The following is an 18272-nucleotide window of genomic DNA, read 5'->3' as shown; positions in this document are numbered from 1 at the left end:
TAGGTGATAACCACCATGTAAAGCTAAGAAACAGTGTTTTCAGTAACAATAAATGTAGACTATCTCAAAACCCAGGCCACAAAATTGTTGGCTGGAGAACTAAGACCAGAACGCAGAAGACAACCCCTAAGGCTGACTCTCCATTGCCAGGCATCTGAACGTGATTACACAGCATCACTGCGGGACCAGCGCTGCTCCTTTCACCCCATTTACACGACACCAGCAGGCACAAGTGCACAAAGCAAATCAGAACCCAACTTCTACTGCCCCAACCACAAAACACTCCTACCTCTAGATAATAACCTATCCATACAAGTGGAAGAGTCTCTGATTCCTTTCATATTCTTAATTAGTATTTAATGTGCAGCTAGATTATTCCCTGGAAAGCATCAGCGAGAGAAATATGTATTTTCTTGTAGTTGCACTCTTAGTTTCTTGGAAAACCTACTACTTGCAGTTATATTTGGGTCTGGAGAGCAACAAACAGCACAACATCTCATTTCTTCTCTGTAAAATGGCTTTACAGTGTAATAAACAACCCATTTATTTTTATTCTGCTTTCACCCAAATACTTTGTCATTTCCCATTTCAGTTTAGTAATTTCCACTACAATGAAAGATGCTAGAAATAAATCTCTGCTCTTTTGAACTTTAATTCATCAGAATGGGAAAAATAGTGGGGGAACTTTTGCCATAGCCAGCTTTACAAACAGGTACTCCAGGAGACTCAAATAGCATGTAACAAATTAGAAACAAATTCTTTAACTCCTCCACCATCACCTTCATGTAAGGCTATTCCTTGCATGAACACTGAAGAGCTTCTGAGACTAATTCAATAATTTGTCCTATCTATTTCTAACTCACTTCCTAATCTATATGATGTTAAAATCAGACATAGAGAACACTTGCAAATCAAGTATTTGGGTTCACATTTTGTTATATGATTGCTGATCATGTATCATCTAGAAATTCTCACTAAAATTTCTGCTAAATGAGCCTAGGGCAATTTTACTATTATCCCCCTACATTAAAAATGAACATTGAGTCATAGAAAAAAGCATTTTAAGAATATAAATATTTTCATTTATGATTTTTAATTTGTTGGTGGGTTCCACCCCCCATTGTTGAACCATCAGTATTTTAACAAACACTAAGCAAATCTGGGTTTGATCAAAAGTTCAGCTACATCTGCAGCTGGGTTTTTTTGCTCTCTCCAATGTTAAGATGGAGAATTCATGCTGGCAGCTTTCTATCTGGGCACAGGAGGTTGGATCTGAACTCACTTTTAGAGAAGTGGGGGAAGGCTAACAGGAAATAGTTTCTTTCCTTCTTCTGGACACTGAGATGCTCCTTTGTAATGCAACTATTTTGAGAGTTTCCTCTTTGAAAGGATCCAAGGCACAGAAACGGCCTCCATGCTTTGCCATCGGGAGGGCTGCAGCTTCATGGAAGGGGATGCAGGATGCTTCTGGTCTTCCAGTGAGCAGGGACAGTCACCTACAAGCTGGTGGTCCCCCAGCACAGCTGTCTGTGGCTGCCCACAAGGTTACTCCAAGGCCTCATTCCTCACCTGCCTCATCTCCAGGGCAATAAATAGCACAACGCATCTTTCCTTCCCCTCCAGGCTTAGGCTACGTGGTAGGAAAATCATTTCTACTTCGCATACAATCTTCCAGTGGCACAGACTCTGAGCGTAAATAAAATGTACAGTACATTGAATTAAAGTCCTTAACATGTACAAACATTTTGCTTTGCAAATCCAATTACCATTCTTGCCTGTTGGTGTTTTAAGTAGAGTTTTAAAATGCCAGGCTGTTGGGAGGGTTTGTTTGGGGCTTTGTGCTGTTTCTTTGTTTTTCATGAGATGCTAATTTGCAGTAATTGTGTTATGCAGTCGTAAGAGCCTGGCTCAGAGGAAAGGAATTATTGGTGTGTGTATTTTAGTAATAATGATTAGAGAGCCAGAAAAAAAAATGAGACAGGAGAAAGAACATATTACTAAAATGCTCACGTACTTAGGAAGAAAGCTGCAGCTTGTTGCCTTAAGGGAATAAAAATCTGTCTACTGTCTCTCAAACATCTATGTCTACTGGCATGCCACCGAGATACAAACTGTATACACTTCTAGAGGCAGCATTAATTTGAGGCAATTAATGGAAATGAAAGAAGAAATGGGCAGTGATTTTTGTTGTAGTACTGGGCGCATGAAAGCTATTAACTCCTTTTGTGATTTGAGGTTCTTAAGAGAAAGACCCATCAGGAGAGAAAAAATAAAGCACAGTTCTTTGGTGGTGGTGTTAATAGCAATACCTTGATATCTTAATTAGGAACACAGCGTGCTCTGTTCTGTTCAGGTCTGAACTAAAAGGCAGCTCCAAGCCCATGCGGTTGAAGACATAACACAGCAGATGGGTAAAGGAGCAAACAGGTGCATCAGGAGAAGGGAGTGAGTTTAGCCCAGGCAAAAGACGACATGGCTCACCATCTGCCTGGCCAAAACCATCACCTGAGGAGGTGGGCTGCCAGGGCAACAGGTTGGCTTGGAAAAGGTTCAAGCGGTGGCTACAGTGACCTTGCATAGGTATGACGTTGGTTGTCTGATCTTCTGTAGATTTGTGGACTTACGCTACAAATGTCTCTTCCTCTGGAACATCCTGTGCTGGCCACGATATGACAGGCTCCTAAATTAGATGGGGCACTGATTTATTCTGGCATGGTAGTTTCTATCCCTAAGACAAAGGGCCCAGTAACCTCAGCAGACAAGTTTCTGGAGCTCCAGCTATTGACTTGGACTTCAGGGAGCTTGGGTTGTCATCTCTGCCCACACCGGTGCTGCCATCAGAAAGCTGCTCCCTGTAAGACGCTGCCAAAAGTACTCGCTCTTGCCACGTTTCTCTTAAAGCTGCTGACTTCTACTGTCCTCAGCTTGGGCCCCTTCCATTTCAAGGGGATCTCAGACAAGATGCAGCGACAGCAAATAACAGGTAGATACATGCCTATGGTAAGACTGACACATCACTAACACAGCACCTCTTTTCCCAGCCTTTCCCTAAGCAATTTTCTCTAACACTGCTAGCAAACAGTTGCTGCCTGGACATGGCAGCGGGTGACACGAGCTTTGCGTTTAGAGTCCCGAAGTACCACAGGCTCCTTGTAGATGAGAGGCTCCATATATCAAACATAACGTATCGTTATGCTCTGAGCTGCTTAGAAGATTACTTGGACAAAAGCTGCTGTTCGAGCACGGTAAGGAGATGGAGGCTTAGGAGAAATGACAGAACTATATACAAAGTCACATGGCAAGAGAAATCTAGCATGACCGTGCAAGATGCCCTAAGCTTGGACAATCATCCAAAACAATGGGACAAATAAAGCTCACAGTGACTTCCCATCCCCTGGAATAACGGAACATTTCTGAATAAAGACCGAATTTCTTCCCCAGGATTTTTCACAGCCATGCTTCTCTAAAGTAGTCAAGGAATTGGCTGTACTGTGCGCTTTGGATGGAAAAAGAAAGATTGCAGGCCTGTAGCGAATGCTGAGGCACAAGACCAGACCTAAATCTGGCTCCGATCTGGGGGAGATAACGCAGCACAGTGGTTTTATTTCTGTCACGGTGATGTTATACAGATTGCAATCAGGATGTTGTACAAAGAGCTGGATGTGCCACACTGGACACACAGCCAGAGCTCTGGCCCCAAGGAGACTTCTGCCTTGCCAGACAAAAGTTGGAAGGAGAAAGGAAGATGAAGGGAGATGCTTTGGGGAGAAAATGAAGTCAGTAGCATGAAGGCAGGTATTTCAGTGCGTTGAATCTCATTGCTTCTCACATGTGGGCAGGCAGCAGATAAAAACCTGAATGAAGTCCAAGATAGGTATGATTTAGATATACCTTCAGTTCCCCCCAACTATTTTACATGTTAAAGATTAATGTCATTCTGAAGCAGAGGAAAGTGGCATAAACTCTCACTAGAGGGAAGCAGCAGTAACATCATGGGAAAGGATCCAGCTAGACACAGGAGGTAAACAAGAAAGAAGTAGGAGGGTTGAAAACTGAAGTAGGCACTCAGCTCTGGATAGATTTGTTTCAGCAGTAGGTAAAAATCAATCTTCCTGAAGCTACAAAATAGCACTGTCATCTGTATGCGGTTAGACTTTATCAAATCATCCAGGTAATAAATCAAACTAGGAGATTCTTCATGACTCACATGGAAATAAACATTTAACCACATCCCTATGTAATTAAGCAGCCTTCAGTCCTGTACACGAAATGCAGTGGCGCAAAACTTCGTGTGGTGTGAATTAAGAAAATACCCTTGGCTTTAAAGAAGCTATCTTCATTTATGCAAAAGTGTGGATCTTGTTTACCCAGCGTTCACCTGTGCTTAAGTGATTGAGGCACATGGTGAAAAAGTCCCTGTGAATCCCAAGGTGGAAAATTTTAGACTTCTCTACTACTTGGACATCTCACAATTAAAGTGAGCATGGAATCAACAGGCAAGTCTATCTTGTTTGAAAATTTCAGCCCTTTTTGCCCAACAGTTTTTCTTATCCCATGGTTTGAATAATCACTCTGAGTGCTCCAAATGACTTGGATAATTTTAATCTTTACTTCATGATCAATGTACGTATAGATCACCCCTAGATTTAAACATAGCTGTACTTGCAAATGAGGCTGTTGAGGAAGAGTAAATCATCGGTACTTTCCAAGTCTCAGAGCCATGCAGCAGTATCCTCCAAGGTCCCTGTTCTCAGTGCAGACTCATTGTCTTCAGCGCAATCAGCAACTGCAGCCCAACAGCAACTATGCTGGGCTGATGTTTTTTCTTTTTAAATTCTCAGAAGTTTGCAATTTATCTTCAACTCAGCTGTGCTATAAGCTTCGGGCTGTCCAAATCTTAAAAGACAAAGGAATGAGTCTATTTCCACCTTCAAGTTTAATAGACAACATTTAATATCACTTGCCTTTGGGGAGGGTTTCTTTCTCACCCAAGCAGAAGCTAAGCCCTTACTAAACCTTGAAGGATGATTTCTCAAAGCAATACTTTTCACTACTGTCTGAAGAGGTGAATAACTAATCATGTCAAAGCCCATAGCACATCAGAAAAGTTATTCCGCTCCTGGTCTCAGACACAGGTTGCCTACATGGTCTGTCCCTGAGCTAAGCAGATTAACGATGGCACTTATTTAAGTGGCATCGGACACACAAGAAATGGGATGCTGGGCCTTTGTATGACATACTTGTAATGAGAAGACAACGCTGGCCAAAAGCCAGTATTTAAGGTTCCGATTTTAACAAAACTAGCAAAGAAGACCCAGAGGCTTAGAAACAGCTGAGCAGCTGCGCGTTGCCTGGAGCCCTCCTTTGGGGACCCTCCCATACTACTGAGTGCAGTTCACGACACAGAACACATAGGATCTTTCTTGCGTTGAGTGCTATCCAGGCAGAGCAGATACAACCCCTACTTCAGAAGGACTGCAGTCCCAGAAAAGAAGAGAAGGGAGAGAAAAGCATTATTGCCTTTACTTCACAAATAGGGAAGGTACGCTTAGAAATAGACTTGCCAAAGATCACCAAAGAAGATTGCAGTAGAAACAAGGGCCACATCCAGGACTCTCGTTCCTTCCACTGTCTGAACTCAGAGATCTGCCTTTCTCTTCAGACCTTAACTGTAGAAAACCACGTTGGGTGGGACCCTACAGGACATTTAAACCTCTCTCAATAGAAAATGTTAAACACTGACAGATCTTTGCCTAATCTGTTCTTAAAAACTTGGATATTCATAACCTCTACAGGCAGTCTTTCACCTGTCTTCAGAGATGCAAAGTTTGAGATTAAACAGCTTCCCCTTTCCCAGCTTCACAGGTCAAGTTTTCTAGACTTGTATCATTCACATTGCTTTCTCTTCAACTTTCTGGTTAGTCCAAAACTTTTACATTGGACACATGCAACTCCAGCACATCTTGCCAGAGCCAAGTACAAAGATTGCTTCATAAAAGTTAGCTGTGACAGTAATCCTGCCCTGTCCATCTTTACCTGATACATACTGTACTTTGTTCAGTCACCTTGGACTGTTAGTGGTCTCCAGGTGGAAGAGTTCTTCACTGTGACGCATTAATTTTTCTCTGAGGATTTTAGGAAAAAAAACCCTACTGTCTGACACTTCCTTCTGCTTCCCTCCACTCCAGAAAGATGTCCTCTAACAAGGGTATTAGTCATAAGAGAGCTGATACTTTGAGTACAGTGTTAATGACAAGCTACAAATATAAATTTATTTCCATTGTGCATTTAAGAGCTTGGAAAAAGCCACCAGTACGAAGAGGTCCCACCTATCAGTAGAAACAAAACTCTGCGTGGGGTTCATCTCCCTTCCCTCCCCTGAGTCATTTAGACTCATTTTCAAATTGATCGAGTGAAATAGAGTTGCCTCATCTGAAATAGGTCTGCTGAATCACCATCTTTAAGGGTCTTTAGTAACTCAAGATTTCCTTTATTCACTTAGGCTTCGCTCTCTCCCAACATCCGTTGTTACTCAGGGAAGGACCAGGGTACAGGCTTACCCTCCTGTCTGTGCAGGGCTCAGCCTTAGCTCAAGACCTCCAAGGAGCCTTCAAAAACAAGTGTTAAATCTACAGAGCAAGTAGCACCATTGCCAAGAAAACTGTGGAGAAGTGGACGCTGAGAATTTACAAATCACCTCTCTTTTTTGCAGTTTGCAAGTTTCTCAAAATTACCTTGAATTCTCATCTCTTTTTTCCCCTCACCACCACCTTGCAATTTCCTTTCATCGGATCTTTTGTTCCAAAGCAAAGACTGCAAATGATATGGTAGCTGGAATTGTCATAAGGTAGGGATGACTGCGTTTTCCCAAACTCTTCGCCTAACCTACACGAGTTGCACTTTCCTGTTAGTTTCTTTTATATTTTTCCTTCCAGTAGCAAGGGCTATCCAAGATGATAGCAGAGAGTCCAAAGTTGTTGGAACAGAGATCAAGCCCAGCTCTGTGTTCGGTGCTCTCCACAGGGAATCTGAGCAACGCTTTTAAATTTGCCTCTGTTCATGAAAGACATGAATCCAACAAGCTTTCCCTCTCGAAGTTACTGCCTGGGAGGAAGAGTGGAGAGACTGTCGTGCAGGAACAGGCACATGGTTCATCTGCTTCCCTGCGGCCATAGGAATTGCTTTCCTTTGGCTGTAAAATCCCAGTCTGTGTTCTGCCCCCCTCCCTTCACTTCAGGGCACCATTTTTACATTCATCTGTTCATCATCAGCGACCTGGGGTACTTTTTTTTTTATTAAAAAAATGCAATTAAAAAAGCCATGTGAAAAATCAGTCTCACCTCAACAGCACATTCTGCTCAAGAGATTTCATACTTATGAAATATAATATTATTATGATATTATATTAATCATAATATAATAATATTATGAAATACCCCATCTCCAGGGTAGCTGTGCTGCCTACCCCAGTACTTGTGCCAGCATGCAGATTGCATGGTCAGCAGGGCTGCCCCTCCTTGTTATTTTCTTCACCCTCAGTTTGCCTAGCAGGCAATTCTCTTTTTATATCACGAGAATTACTTGCCAGCCTATAAACAGGAGTTTGTTAGCTGCCTTCCACTTTCTGATGATTTCTGCAGGAACTGGTAGATTTGAATGGAAAAAAAAAAAATGTTGAAAACACCACTTGTCATCAAATTAAGTGCTCTTTCTTTCTGAGCAATACGGGAATGGCAGGAGATTACGGTAGTGGCAAGGCTACTGCCTGCTACATCAGCAGAGCAGTAAAGTTACTGCTGCTCCTTGACAGTGTGGAGCTGAGCACTGCAACTGGGGAGGGGTCCCTTGGGGGATGCTGGAGTCAAGCCCCTCACGAGCACTGAGATACAGGGAATCAGTGCAACTGTGAGCCGTCCAAATGCTAGTGGGGAAATCAAGGGAGAAAAGCAATGGATTTTCAGGCACAGAGTCCCATCCCTGCATGAAGAGAGGAGCCTGCTGTGTTGTGCTGTGAATCTCCTTTCCAGATGCTCAGAGGAGCTGTGCTGCCTTCTAGACACCAAAGAGGTGAGTGTGGATCGGGGCAGGCACAAGAGTCTAGGGTATGCTTTTCCCCAAACCATCTATCTCCACAGGTTGAGCATTATCTAGTTGGTTTTGAGCATTAATGTCTCTGTCAGTCCTTTCTGCTGCATCTCCTTGACTTGCTGGGAAGTTTTGCTTCTTGTGCTTAAAACCCAAGTGTGATAATTTCTTAATTTTCTAGTCTACTATCAACCTTATAATGACTACAGTTACAGTGGTTAGAGATGCTCGATGCTACAGTCACTTTTCATTGACGTGCTTAGTAAAATCTGTCCTTTTCTTTCTTGGAATTATTCTTCAACTTGTATCCTCTCGTGGGAAAGAAAACGTAAGATCCAATTTCATTTCAGTGCACAGAAGGCAAATTCCCACAGTGCAACACATTTTCATCTCCTCTCTCAATCCTTCCTGCTTGTGAACTGGGAATTTTGGGGGTTCAGAGTTTTAAATACCTTCACCTGCAGGAAAATTCAGTTTTGAGATTCAGCTATGTGACAGTTGTTGCTGCTCAGTGTTTGTGTAAAGTGCAATCTGAGGGACTCATCTGAAAGACCTAATATGAGGACACTTAGCGTCTTACCTTCTCAGATTTAACAGGGGTAGTCTTAGCTGTGGGTTTTCACGTGTCTGATCATTATTTTGGATGGGAATACTATACCCACATCTAGATGTCATGAAAGGCTTTTCAGCCCACACTGGCAGCTTTCCCCTTCGTGCCCCCCATGTCTCAGTTCCCAGGCTTATCCTCACTTTTCCATCTGATCTACCTTTTCTCCATATTTAGTCAGCTAAGGCTGAGCTTGGATTCCAGATACTCCGTAGGAAACTTGTTCCTTGCAACATCTTCTGCTTGGCAGGAATTGCTTTTCCCTATAGATTTCCAAAATGGGCAGTTTAGCTGGACTGACAAGCAGTTCAGTAGGTAAAGGAGTCACTTAGCAAAGAAATCTTAAACTAAATTCTGGATTTCTAAATCTACTTCAGTTTGCAGTCCTGAATTGTCCCCCACAGGTTTCTGTCACTCCTAGAAGTGGTCTTCGCAGATGAACTGATAATTGGGATTGACTGCTATCCCTAAAGGAGAACAGACTGCTGCCGAGAACACGGCAAGAAAATTCAGGCAACAAAATCCACATTTGTCTCTTCGCTGTTGTTAAACAATACTGGGCTGAAAAAGGTTGGTTCCACTGGCTGGAGCCAGCCCGAGGAAGGCTCCCTAAAATAGCCTTCCACTCTATTCTTGTATGGGAACCATGGCAGTAGTGAACGTTGCTTCTGGGAATCATATTGTTTGTGTCTATCTCCTTCAGGGGGGTGATGATCTGCAAAGAGCACAAGAGCGCGCATCGTTGACACGGCAAACCTCTCTCCCCTTCAGAGCAAGCCAGAAGCTGATGTAAACGAACTTTAACTCGCAGCCCGGGACCTCAAGTAACAACGACTTCATAGCATGAAGAAGCTTTGATTGACACTTCAGACCCTGACGATGAGTAGTGGCGGGTATCTCAAATGGCATTGCTGAGCAGACACAGCAGCAGCAGTCTCCACCTGACCAGAGTCAGGTCTCTAAGCAGATCGTAAGGCAGAATCAGGACTAACACAAGGTAGTTAAAAGCATCAGTGACTTCCTCTTGGGAGGAACTTAAATTTGAGACCCTTTGGAATATTTATGTTACTTAAATATTGAATGTTCCCAAAAAGACAGAAATTATTTTAACCTGCAATTCCAATATTTCTCATCACATAACCCTGGAAAGTAGGATAAATAGCCTCCGCTTTGTGTAGCCTCACCTCCACACCCCAAGAAAAATGCAAAAGGAGTTAAATTTGACTTGGAAACGGTGGCTATTAACTGTGCTATAATGGTAAAAACTTAGGGAGAAAGGTCGATTTTCTAATATGTTTCTGGATCCTCATTGTTCCTGGTGCTGCACTTCTAAGATGTTCTTAAAAACGCTTTTCCCTCGCAAAGCCAGGCAACTGTTGCCTATAGGACCTGCCTATAGAGAACTTGTATAGAGAACTGACCTTATCGCTCTGTCTACTTGAAAAGAGAGTGAAGTACAACTGCCTCGCATGAACGTTACCAGCCACTCGCCATGGCTTTCCTCCCTGGAAACTCCTCCGACTGCTCCAACTGCACCCACCCTGTGGGGCCTGTGAACATTTCAAAGGCCGTTTTACTAGGTGTTATTCTAGGGGGGCTGATTGTTTTTGGGGTTTTGGGTAATATTCTGGTTATCCTCTCTGTAGCCTGCCACAGACATCTTCAGAGCGTCACCCACTATTATATAATTAACCTGGCCGTAGCTGACCTCCTCTTGACTTCCACTGTCCTGCCCTTCTCAGCTACTATGGAGATTTTGGGCTACTGGGCCTTCGGGAGGATCTTCTGCAACATCTGGGCAGCTGTTGATGTCCTTTGCTGCACTGCTTCCATTATGAGCCTCTGTATCATCTCGATAGACAGGTACATCGGGGTGAGCTATCCACTGCGGTACCCAAGTATAATGACAGAGAAGAGAGGTCTCCTGGCATTACTGTGCGTTTGGGCATTGTCTCTGGTGATATCAATCGGACCTCTTTTTGGCTGGAAGGAACCAGCACCAAAAGACGAGACCATCTGTCAAATCACCGAGGAACCTGGCTACGTGTTGTTCTCTGCTCTAGGCTCCTTCTACCTCCCCCTAACTATTATCTTGGTGATGTATTGCCGAGTGTATGTAGTGGCCAAAAGGGAAAACAAAGGCCTGACTTCTGGTCTGAAGACAGAGAGATCTCGTTCTGAAGAAGTGACCCTTCGGATCCATCGTAAAAATGCTCCTGAAGCGAGCGGATCGGCAACCAACCCCAAGAGCAAGCATCATTTTTCAGTGCGACTCCTTAAGTTCTCCAGGGAAAAGAAAGCTGCCAAGACCCTGGGAATAGTTGTGGGATGCTTTGTTCTCTGCTGGCTTCCATTCTTTGTAGTAATGCCTCTTGGTAAGTAAAGCAAAACCCTCTACCTTTTACAGCGCCTTCCCCGAGGGAGGGCCATGTTCGCGCCTGTGTACAATAATGCTGACCAGAAAAGCTCTGAGGGAGTCATTTTCTATTGCTAAGCTGTCAAAATCAAAACATTCACCATCACAAAGCAGAGAACGTAAAAAATGAAAGCCTCAAATGAAACAAAACATCTCTGGTGATGAGAGGCATAAAATTCTGAAAATAATGGAAAGGGTCTAGTACTCCTTTTCCATATAGAAAATACTCTTTTTCCATATAGAAAATACTCTTTCAAAACTAGGACTGTTATTTCTGACCAAGTCTGCTATAGGAACAACAGCTTTAGATGTGTGTGGGTCTACATCGAAGTTTGCAGCCCATTCTTCAGGTGGGGTAAATATGTAAAGGGTATATAAACACATTCAGGGTCAAAGTAGCAGTTTGCAGACTTGGGGCCAGATCTCCTGGAGCGCTCAGCACCTAATACTTCCCACCATCAGGAAATTCACACAATGAGATACCATACTCCAAATGAAACCAATGTATTTCATTTATCGTATGACCAGTCAGAAGACAGCAGTGAGGATCCTTCAAACTAATTTTATACTTCTCTGGCTTACATCTATTGTGGAAACCCACTGAGCCCACTGGCCAAACACTGGTTTCAGCCATCATGCTGAATATGAATATTTATTCACCAGTTGTAATTCTAAAGGGCAAGGAAGTCAGGGATTTGTTCTGCTTTGCTATCACCAAAATATAAAGCAGTAATTAGAATTTTAATTAAACCTTGCTCAGTCACCTTTGATGTGATTTCAGGATTTAAAAGCAGAATACTAATTTCATACCTATATCTGAGTGCGATGTATGTGGCACATTACATTGAAGTTTGCCCTGTGACAGCTGTACTAAATATTAGTTTTTGAAACATGGAACCTTAAATCTGTGACTGGCTCAATTTCAGTAGCTTTTCTTATGGAAAGGGATTATGCTGTACAGGAAAAATAAAGTAAGATTGTGTGGAAGTTTTAGCTAGTAACAGAACAATGTGTACAATTAAGAAAAAGAAAAAGCAGCCTCACCTAAACATGAAAAGAATATTTAAGGATTTGCTTTTTTAGGTTTTTTTTTTTTTTTTTTTTTTTTTTTTTTTTTTAAGCCTTGCAAAAAGCTGTTCTTTTTCAATTAACCTCTACTGGATTTACCAGAATTACCAAGTTGCTTCACAAATCCTGTTGCTAATGTTGCCGTGTGAGAAACCCAAAAATACGGAATCTTTTGTGTTGGTCAATACCGGGAAGTGCTGGAGTAAGAGATGTAGATGTTTGATAAGGAGGAGCTCTGAAAGGCCTGGCTCTGCTGTCCAGGATGTCAGCATGTTGGAATGCTGGTTGTCAAGATGTCTGAAACATACCCAAAAAGGGTTTGCGAGAAGGCATTAAACACACTTTTCATCTGCATATGTGGTTGCCCACACAAAGCTGTTAATTAATTTGCTTTGGATTTGAGAAATTTTCTGGATTCAAGAGTGGCTTTGCATCTTTCTTTGATCCCTTATAAGGAAACTTTCTTGAGGTTAGTTTCGCTGTCTTTGTGGGGTTACTATGTTGTTTTTAAAGCACATAATAAGTCTTTCAAAACCTATTTGCTGCTTTTGTTCAAAGACAAAAGACTATTAAACAGATGAGTGGCACAAAAAAACCCCCATGTCTTCCAAAAACCCAAGGAAACGCACCTTGAGGCAGGCTGTCCCACCCAGAGCCACAGACACCCAGAGATGATTGCATATGGACCTCTATACCTATATAATGGAGAACACTTTCAGATCTATTCTGCAGGCAGGTGAAGTGATCCGCCCAGGATCACACAGCAGATTAGTGGCACAGGTCAGACTTTTCAGATGTGCAGAATACTCCGGTGCTGAAATCATTGGCAGCCAGCTGGGCAACAACAACTTTGTTGTGCAGAAGACCAGCTCTGCAGCTTTGTGGTCATGGGACAGACCTGTAAACGGTCCCATCAGCCAGACCTCCCTCAGTGAAGGCTGCCCATGAGACAGACATTCTTAAACTATGCTACACAAACCACTCCAGACAACTGGCAGGTGCTTATCACTCTATGCAACAGAAGTTACCAAAACAGAAGTTTATTTTTCTATGATCTACAGCAGATCAAGATCCTCACATCTACTAAAGTCAACTCTACCAGCCAAGAACCACTTTAAAATGAGAAATACCAGGCTTTTCAAAGTGTATAACAAATAGTGGTAGAAACTTTTGAGACATAGGTATGGGAAGGGCAAGAGTGATAGAAGGATATCAAGAGGGAGATAAAGGCATCATATCCATATCAGCAGATGCTGCTGAAAAATACCAGAGAAACAACTTGAGCATCCTTGCCATAAGACACTATTTTAATTGAAACCAGTGCGTAAAGGTGCCAGTTGCAATCTGTGTAAGTAATGTATGTCTTACCTTGGATGGAGTTTCACTCCAGACAAAGGGTCTGCGCAAAGACTTTCAGTCCAGTAGTCCCACACACCTTCTCACTTGGCTTTGACGTCTGTGCAGTAAGACATGGAACGATAATCCTGTCACATGAAGATAAGTGAGGGTGAGATTTGTTTTTTCTCTGCATGCTGGAGAGTAAACCCACCCCTCACAAAACTTCTGTAACACAGAAGAGTGTCAAAACAGCTGATTTCCCCTGGAAGAAGTCAGGTTTTCATTTCTGCATGTACTTTCTCTTCCTCTTTAGAGCTGACCAGTGGATCTGCTCCCAGTCTCAAAGTTTTGCTGCAAAAATTTCTTTGAAGGCAAACATGTCTTCACAAATTATTTAAAAAACCTGTTGTCCCAACTAGATCTGCAGTCTTTGCATTCCCCTAATCAAATCTTGATTCCTCCTGTCTAGTCACACAGCTTTCCTAGGGCAACGAGAGGTCCCTTTCCACGACAGTTTAGGGAAGGCTTAGACTGACCAAAGTCCAGGGTGAGAGGTAGCAATAGGCACCTAATCAGGAGTTTAATTTAAGAGCCAGCAAGAACTATGAGGGACTTTGCCTATGCCATTTAGCCTCTATATAAGAGACCCGTTCTTAGCGATCTCAAGTTCTGTCTCTACTCCACAGCAGTTGAAGTCTGATGGAAGACTGCTTTTTCATTCTGCAAACCTTCCGTTGAATTGCTATTACGCCCAAAAAAAGCTGTAAACCCATTGCTGAATTAACTTTATTGGGGGAATTCTTCACAAACTCTTTCTATAAATGTCATTTCCTAAGAGCAATCACATGCAGCAATTTAGCCCCAGTATTAGATTGCAGAGAGAGACTTTATCATCCCTGCACATCTATAGCTGTCTGCAATTGCTTCCCAAAGAGAAGATTTTCAGATATGTCCACCAATCTTTCCTCACTCTACTGTAGGCATCCACCTTTCTATAAGGATAAGTAAACAAGGGAAATATTCAAGAGAAGGAAATACTAATCTTCTGAATATATTACTTGCCAGTTTAGGAGCTCCAAATACTGCCTGCCACTTGTTTAGTACAGGATGATGTCTGCACCAAGCAGACCACAAGAGCATTCTACCCCACCCAGGCAGTTTTTTATTCAGCCCTTCAGAGAAGGCAGCTGGAGGGGATGGTTCCCTGCCTACTTTGCTATTGCTCTCAGAAATCATCTTCTACACCTGTTGCATCATTTTCTTGGCCTCTTTATTTCTCTTCCACAACACTTAATCACCATATTCCCAACTGCTAGCTACTTCTGGGTGACTTGAGCTTCCCCATTGGACATCACCTCATGTTAAGTTATATGGCAAGAATAGCTTTAAAAGCTTTTTAGTGCTTTGGTTACCCCGTGCTTGGCTCCTTTCTCAAAACATAACTGCTGTAAGCACTCCATTCAAATAGCTGGGAGGAGCACAAGTCAGGCGTCACAAACAGGGCATTACGCTCCACGTGTAATCCTTTATGTGAACAAGAATCCACTGCTCTACTGAAGGGAACTAAGATCTATGCTCTAAATAGGAGGACTAGCAGGTGATAGAGCTGCTATCAGCTACTTTAGTCAAAACCTTCTCATCATCAAGTTTCTTTTTCTCAAGTGAGCTATAAAGCAAAAACCCGCTTCCCTTCCCAAAGTTCTTTAAGACGTTCTTTGACATGTTGGCAAAGTTTTTTAAGATCTCGGGGCAAAAAAACCCCCAATGCCGTGAAGTAAGCAATATTGCTTGTCAAATTGGAGCAACCACATTCTCTTAGGCACTAGCAAATAGGGACTACTTGAAGGTGAATGAGAAACCTGAGAACAGGCTCCTGGAAGGACTTGAATGTCAATGAGCAGCAACAGCAGGGCTGCTCCAGGAGGGAACAACCCGGGAAGAGAGGGTGACAACAGCACAGGCAAGAGCCATGCCCTCCCCAAAAGCGCGCACTCACCCTTCCAGAGCAGAGATAGGCAGAGGTGGCATCTGCAACAGCTTCAGCTGAGAGCCCAGTAACCACCAAACACAAAACAGAGCCAAGAAAGAGCAAGCCTGATCTTGCCTACATCACTCAAAGAAGGTTAAGGAGAAGAGCCTGAGCTTATATGCGGCTCCTGGGCCAACGGGCAGAGGGTTTGTGGGCAGGGGCCACAGATGAGGCTCATCTGGGCAATTAGGGCTTGTTGGGTCCTGGCACTCTGCAATAACACACAGCATGTTTCTTCCATTTCTGTTTTTTTCTTGTCCTCTTGCAATTGCTAGAAAGGGACATAGACAGATGGACAGGTACAGAAAGAAATACGCAGAGCTAGAAGAGTCCAGAAATTCAGTGTGTGCCTCTAGCGACGGCACCAGTTTTCAAGGTGACGGTGGGGATGAGGTCACAACTGACAGAGCAAACCTTTTCCTGTAACTGGAAAACACTTATGGGCTGTCCTAGGAATTTTTCAGAAGGTTTCTTTTCGACAACATAGATGACAGTGCTTGGAGGTTGTTTTGAAGTGAAACATTCACGGAATTGATGGAAAAAAGAAAAAGGGTTGGAGTATTACAAAAAATGGTCCTAAGTAGGGATTGATGGTTCATCTTAACAAACAAACAAACTCACAGAGCTTTGTTTGTTGTCCACTTTCTGTTGCGAGGTAGCTTAAATCTGTCTGGTTGTAGATGCTGCTTTCAGAAACAGAAAGAAGAAAAAAGGGAAAGTCTGAGCCAGGATGTCACAGGGGAAAAAAATTCAGGCTATTAAACCGGGCAAGGGAGAGGAAGGCTTTCAGCGTTTGTCAATCATTCTCATGATGAGGAGGGCAGAAAAGAGGATACGCTAGAGGGTATTTATATTTGTAGCAGGGTAGTAAATTAGTCTTGTGAACTGACACAAACACTGTCAAGGGAACCCTTTAATCCTGTCTATGTGCCTGTCTGCAGCTGGTTTCTAATTACTGTTTTGTGGTAGTTTTTTAACCAGAGTCAAAGAGAATGACTCCCTTCTTTCACTAGAGGTAAACCAGAAAAATAAAATGCGGTTTTCTACCTCTGCCATTGATGCAATGTCTCAGGAGGTCACAAGGTAAGGAGTAGGAACACGCACCAACATCTAGAGGTTGGTGGATTTATCTCTGTGTTTTCTTGTGAGGTTTACATTTGTTGTATACATCATCATTTCTGATATGTTTTAATAAGGTGACTGATTTAATTATAGCACCTTGCTTGGGCTCCAGAGGCATGAGTTCATACCCGGTCCACTCAGCTGTAAATGGGAAACTTATTTTTGGAAGTCAAAGGTGGCCAGACCCGACAGGAATACTGCAGCTGTTTGTATGCCATCAGGCACAGGAATTCATTTACCTTCATCACCCTGCAAAGGCGTGATTGACCCGTGTGCGTCTGTGGTGCAATGCTGGGACAGCACCAACCTTCCATTTTGTCTGTTGAGGTACAGTATTTCCCAAAGGCTGTGCTTCAAGGACCCATCTGATTTTTGGTAGCAGTGAAAAACATGTCAGGTATAGCTTCATGGCCTCTTGGTCTTTTCAAGATCATCTAAGTTTCAATTCAATGTGTTCTTCTGCCAGAAGGTGTTCAGATCGACTCCCACGGTTTCTGGCTATGCCACTCCGCGTCCTGCCCGCTTGCTGTCAGAGTAACCGGGCTTTGGACCGTGTTCCTTTGGCATCGTGAACCAGAATATGACAGAGTCGGGTCAGGGAAGTAAAGTCAGGGTCTCCGCTTCACTGGTATCTTATCACAGCAGGAGTTCAAACATCTGCTACTTCTGGAAGTTTATACCCTGCAATTCACCCTGCTCCCGACCTACCGACTCCTTCAGAGAGCCGTGTTTGAATGAGCAAAACCCGGGAACTCCATTTCAGAGTAACACACAGGCTCCAACCGGAGTGAGATTCTGAGAGCAGTTTAAACATGTTTTTAGGGTCTTTTGGGGCACAAAAAGGCAGTGCGTGTGATTCATCGATCCCCCATGGTTGAAGCAGCAGCGTAATGGGAACTGCCGCGGTGTGAGATTCAGCAGTGAGCTGGGACCCCTCAGTCACACGTTAACTGCAGGTGCTGAACAGAAAGTCACCAAATTCCTGCAGAATCGAGACCATTTTGATTGATGATACTGAAGCAATGGGTAGTATTGTCTTATCCTGTGAAGGAAGGCGTTTACATGATGGGAGGGTAAATAAATCTGCTGATGAGGAAAATAAGGGAGAGAAAGCAAAAGTTTTCCTGGGAAGCAGAACTGTGTAGAATTGCACCAGCCTTCCAGGGAATCACTGTCCTGGCGTTTCCCCATACAGAAGGAAAATAGCTTCACTCCTTTTCACGAATCACCTCTTTTCTTCTTTAAAACTGGATAGATGGTCTTGCAGTAGTAAATATAAGCGCAGGATCCTCCTGTCCCTCCTACCCCTTTACTTGGAGCGCAGAGAGTAAGGCAAGCAGTTTGTGCACTCCCTCCACATCATCGTGGCTGGGTTGTCCAGTTATTCAGAGAAATAAAGATCTGACTCCTCTGTCTTTTCCTTGTTCAGCTGATAATAATAAAATAAAAGTAATAAAAGCTGTGACAACCTAACCCTCAACATAGTTTTCATATCAGAAAATGCTGAACTCCAGCCATGGAGGAAATACTCAGAGCTAGATTCCCCACACTGACATTTCAGTGTGTTCCCTCAGCAACAACAAGGAAAAAAAGAAATTAAGGGGGGG

At 43.1% G+C, this 18272-nt stretch overlaps 1 protein-coding gene across 1 annotated transcript in view; it reads left to right on the top strand.

Annotated features, from left to right (window-relative positions):
* Positions 1-10184: 10184 nt before the first annotated feature.
* Positions 10185-18272, top strand: part of ADRA1A (adrenoceptor alpha 1A) — a 16273-nt gene continuing 8185 nt past the window's right edge. Inside the window, exon 1 of the mRNA XM_009695887.1 lies at positions 10185-11067. Within this exon, the coding sequence (XP_009694189.1) occupies positions 10185-11067 (883 nt within the window). The remainder of the gene's footprint in view (positions 11068-18272) is intronic.

Source organism: Cariama cristata, unplaced genomic scaffold (genome assembly GCF_000690535.1).
Source record: "Cariama cristata isolate BGI_N322 unplaced genomic scaffold, ASM69053v1 scaffold62, whole genome shotgun sequence".
NCBI lineage: Eukaryota > Metazoa > Chordata > Aves > Cariamiformes > Cariamidae > Cariama > Cariama cristata.
The sequence above is the reverse complement of the archived record's forward strand: the minus strand, read 5'-3'. Positions and strand labels throughout refer to the sequence as shown.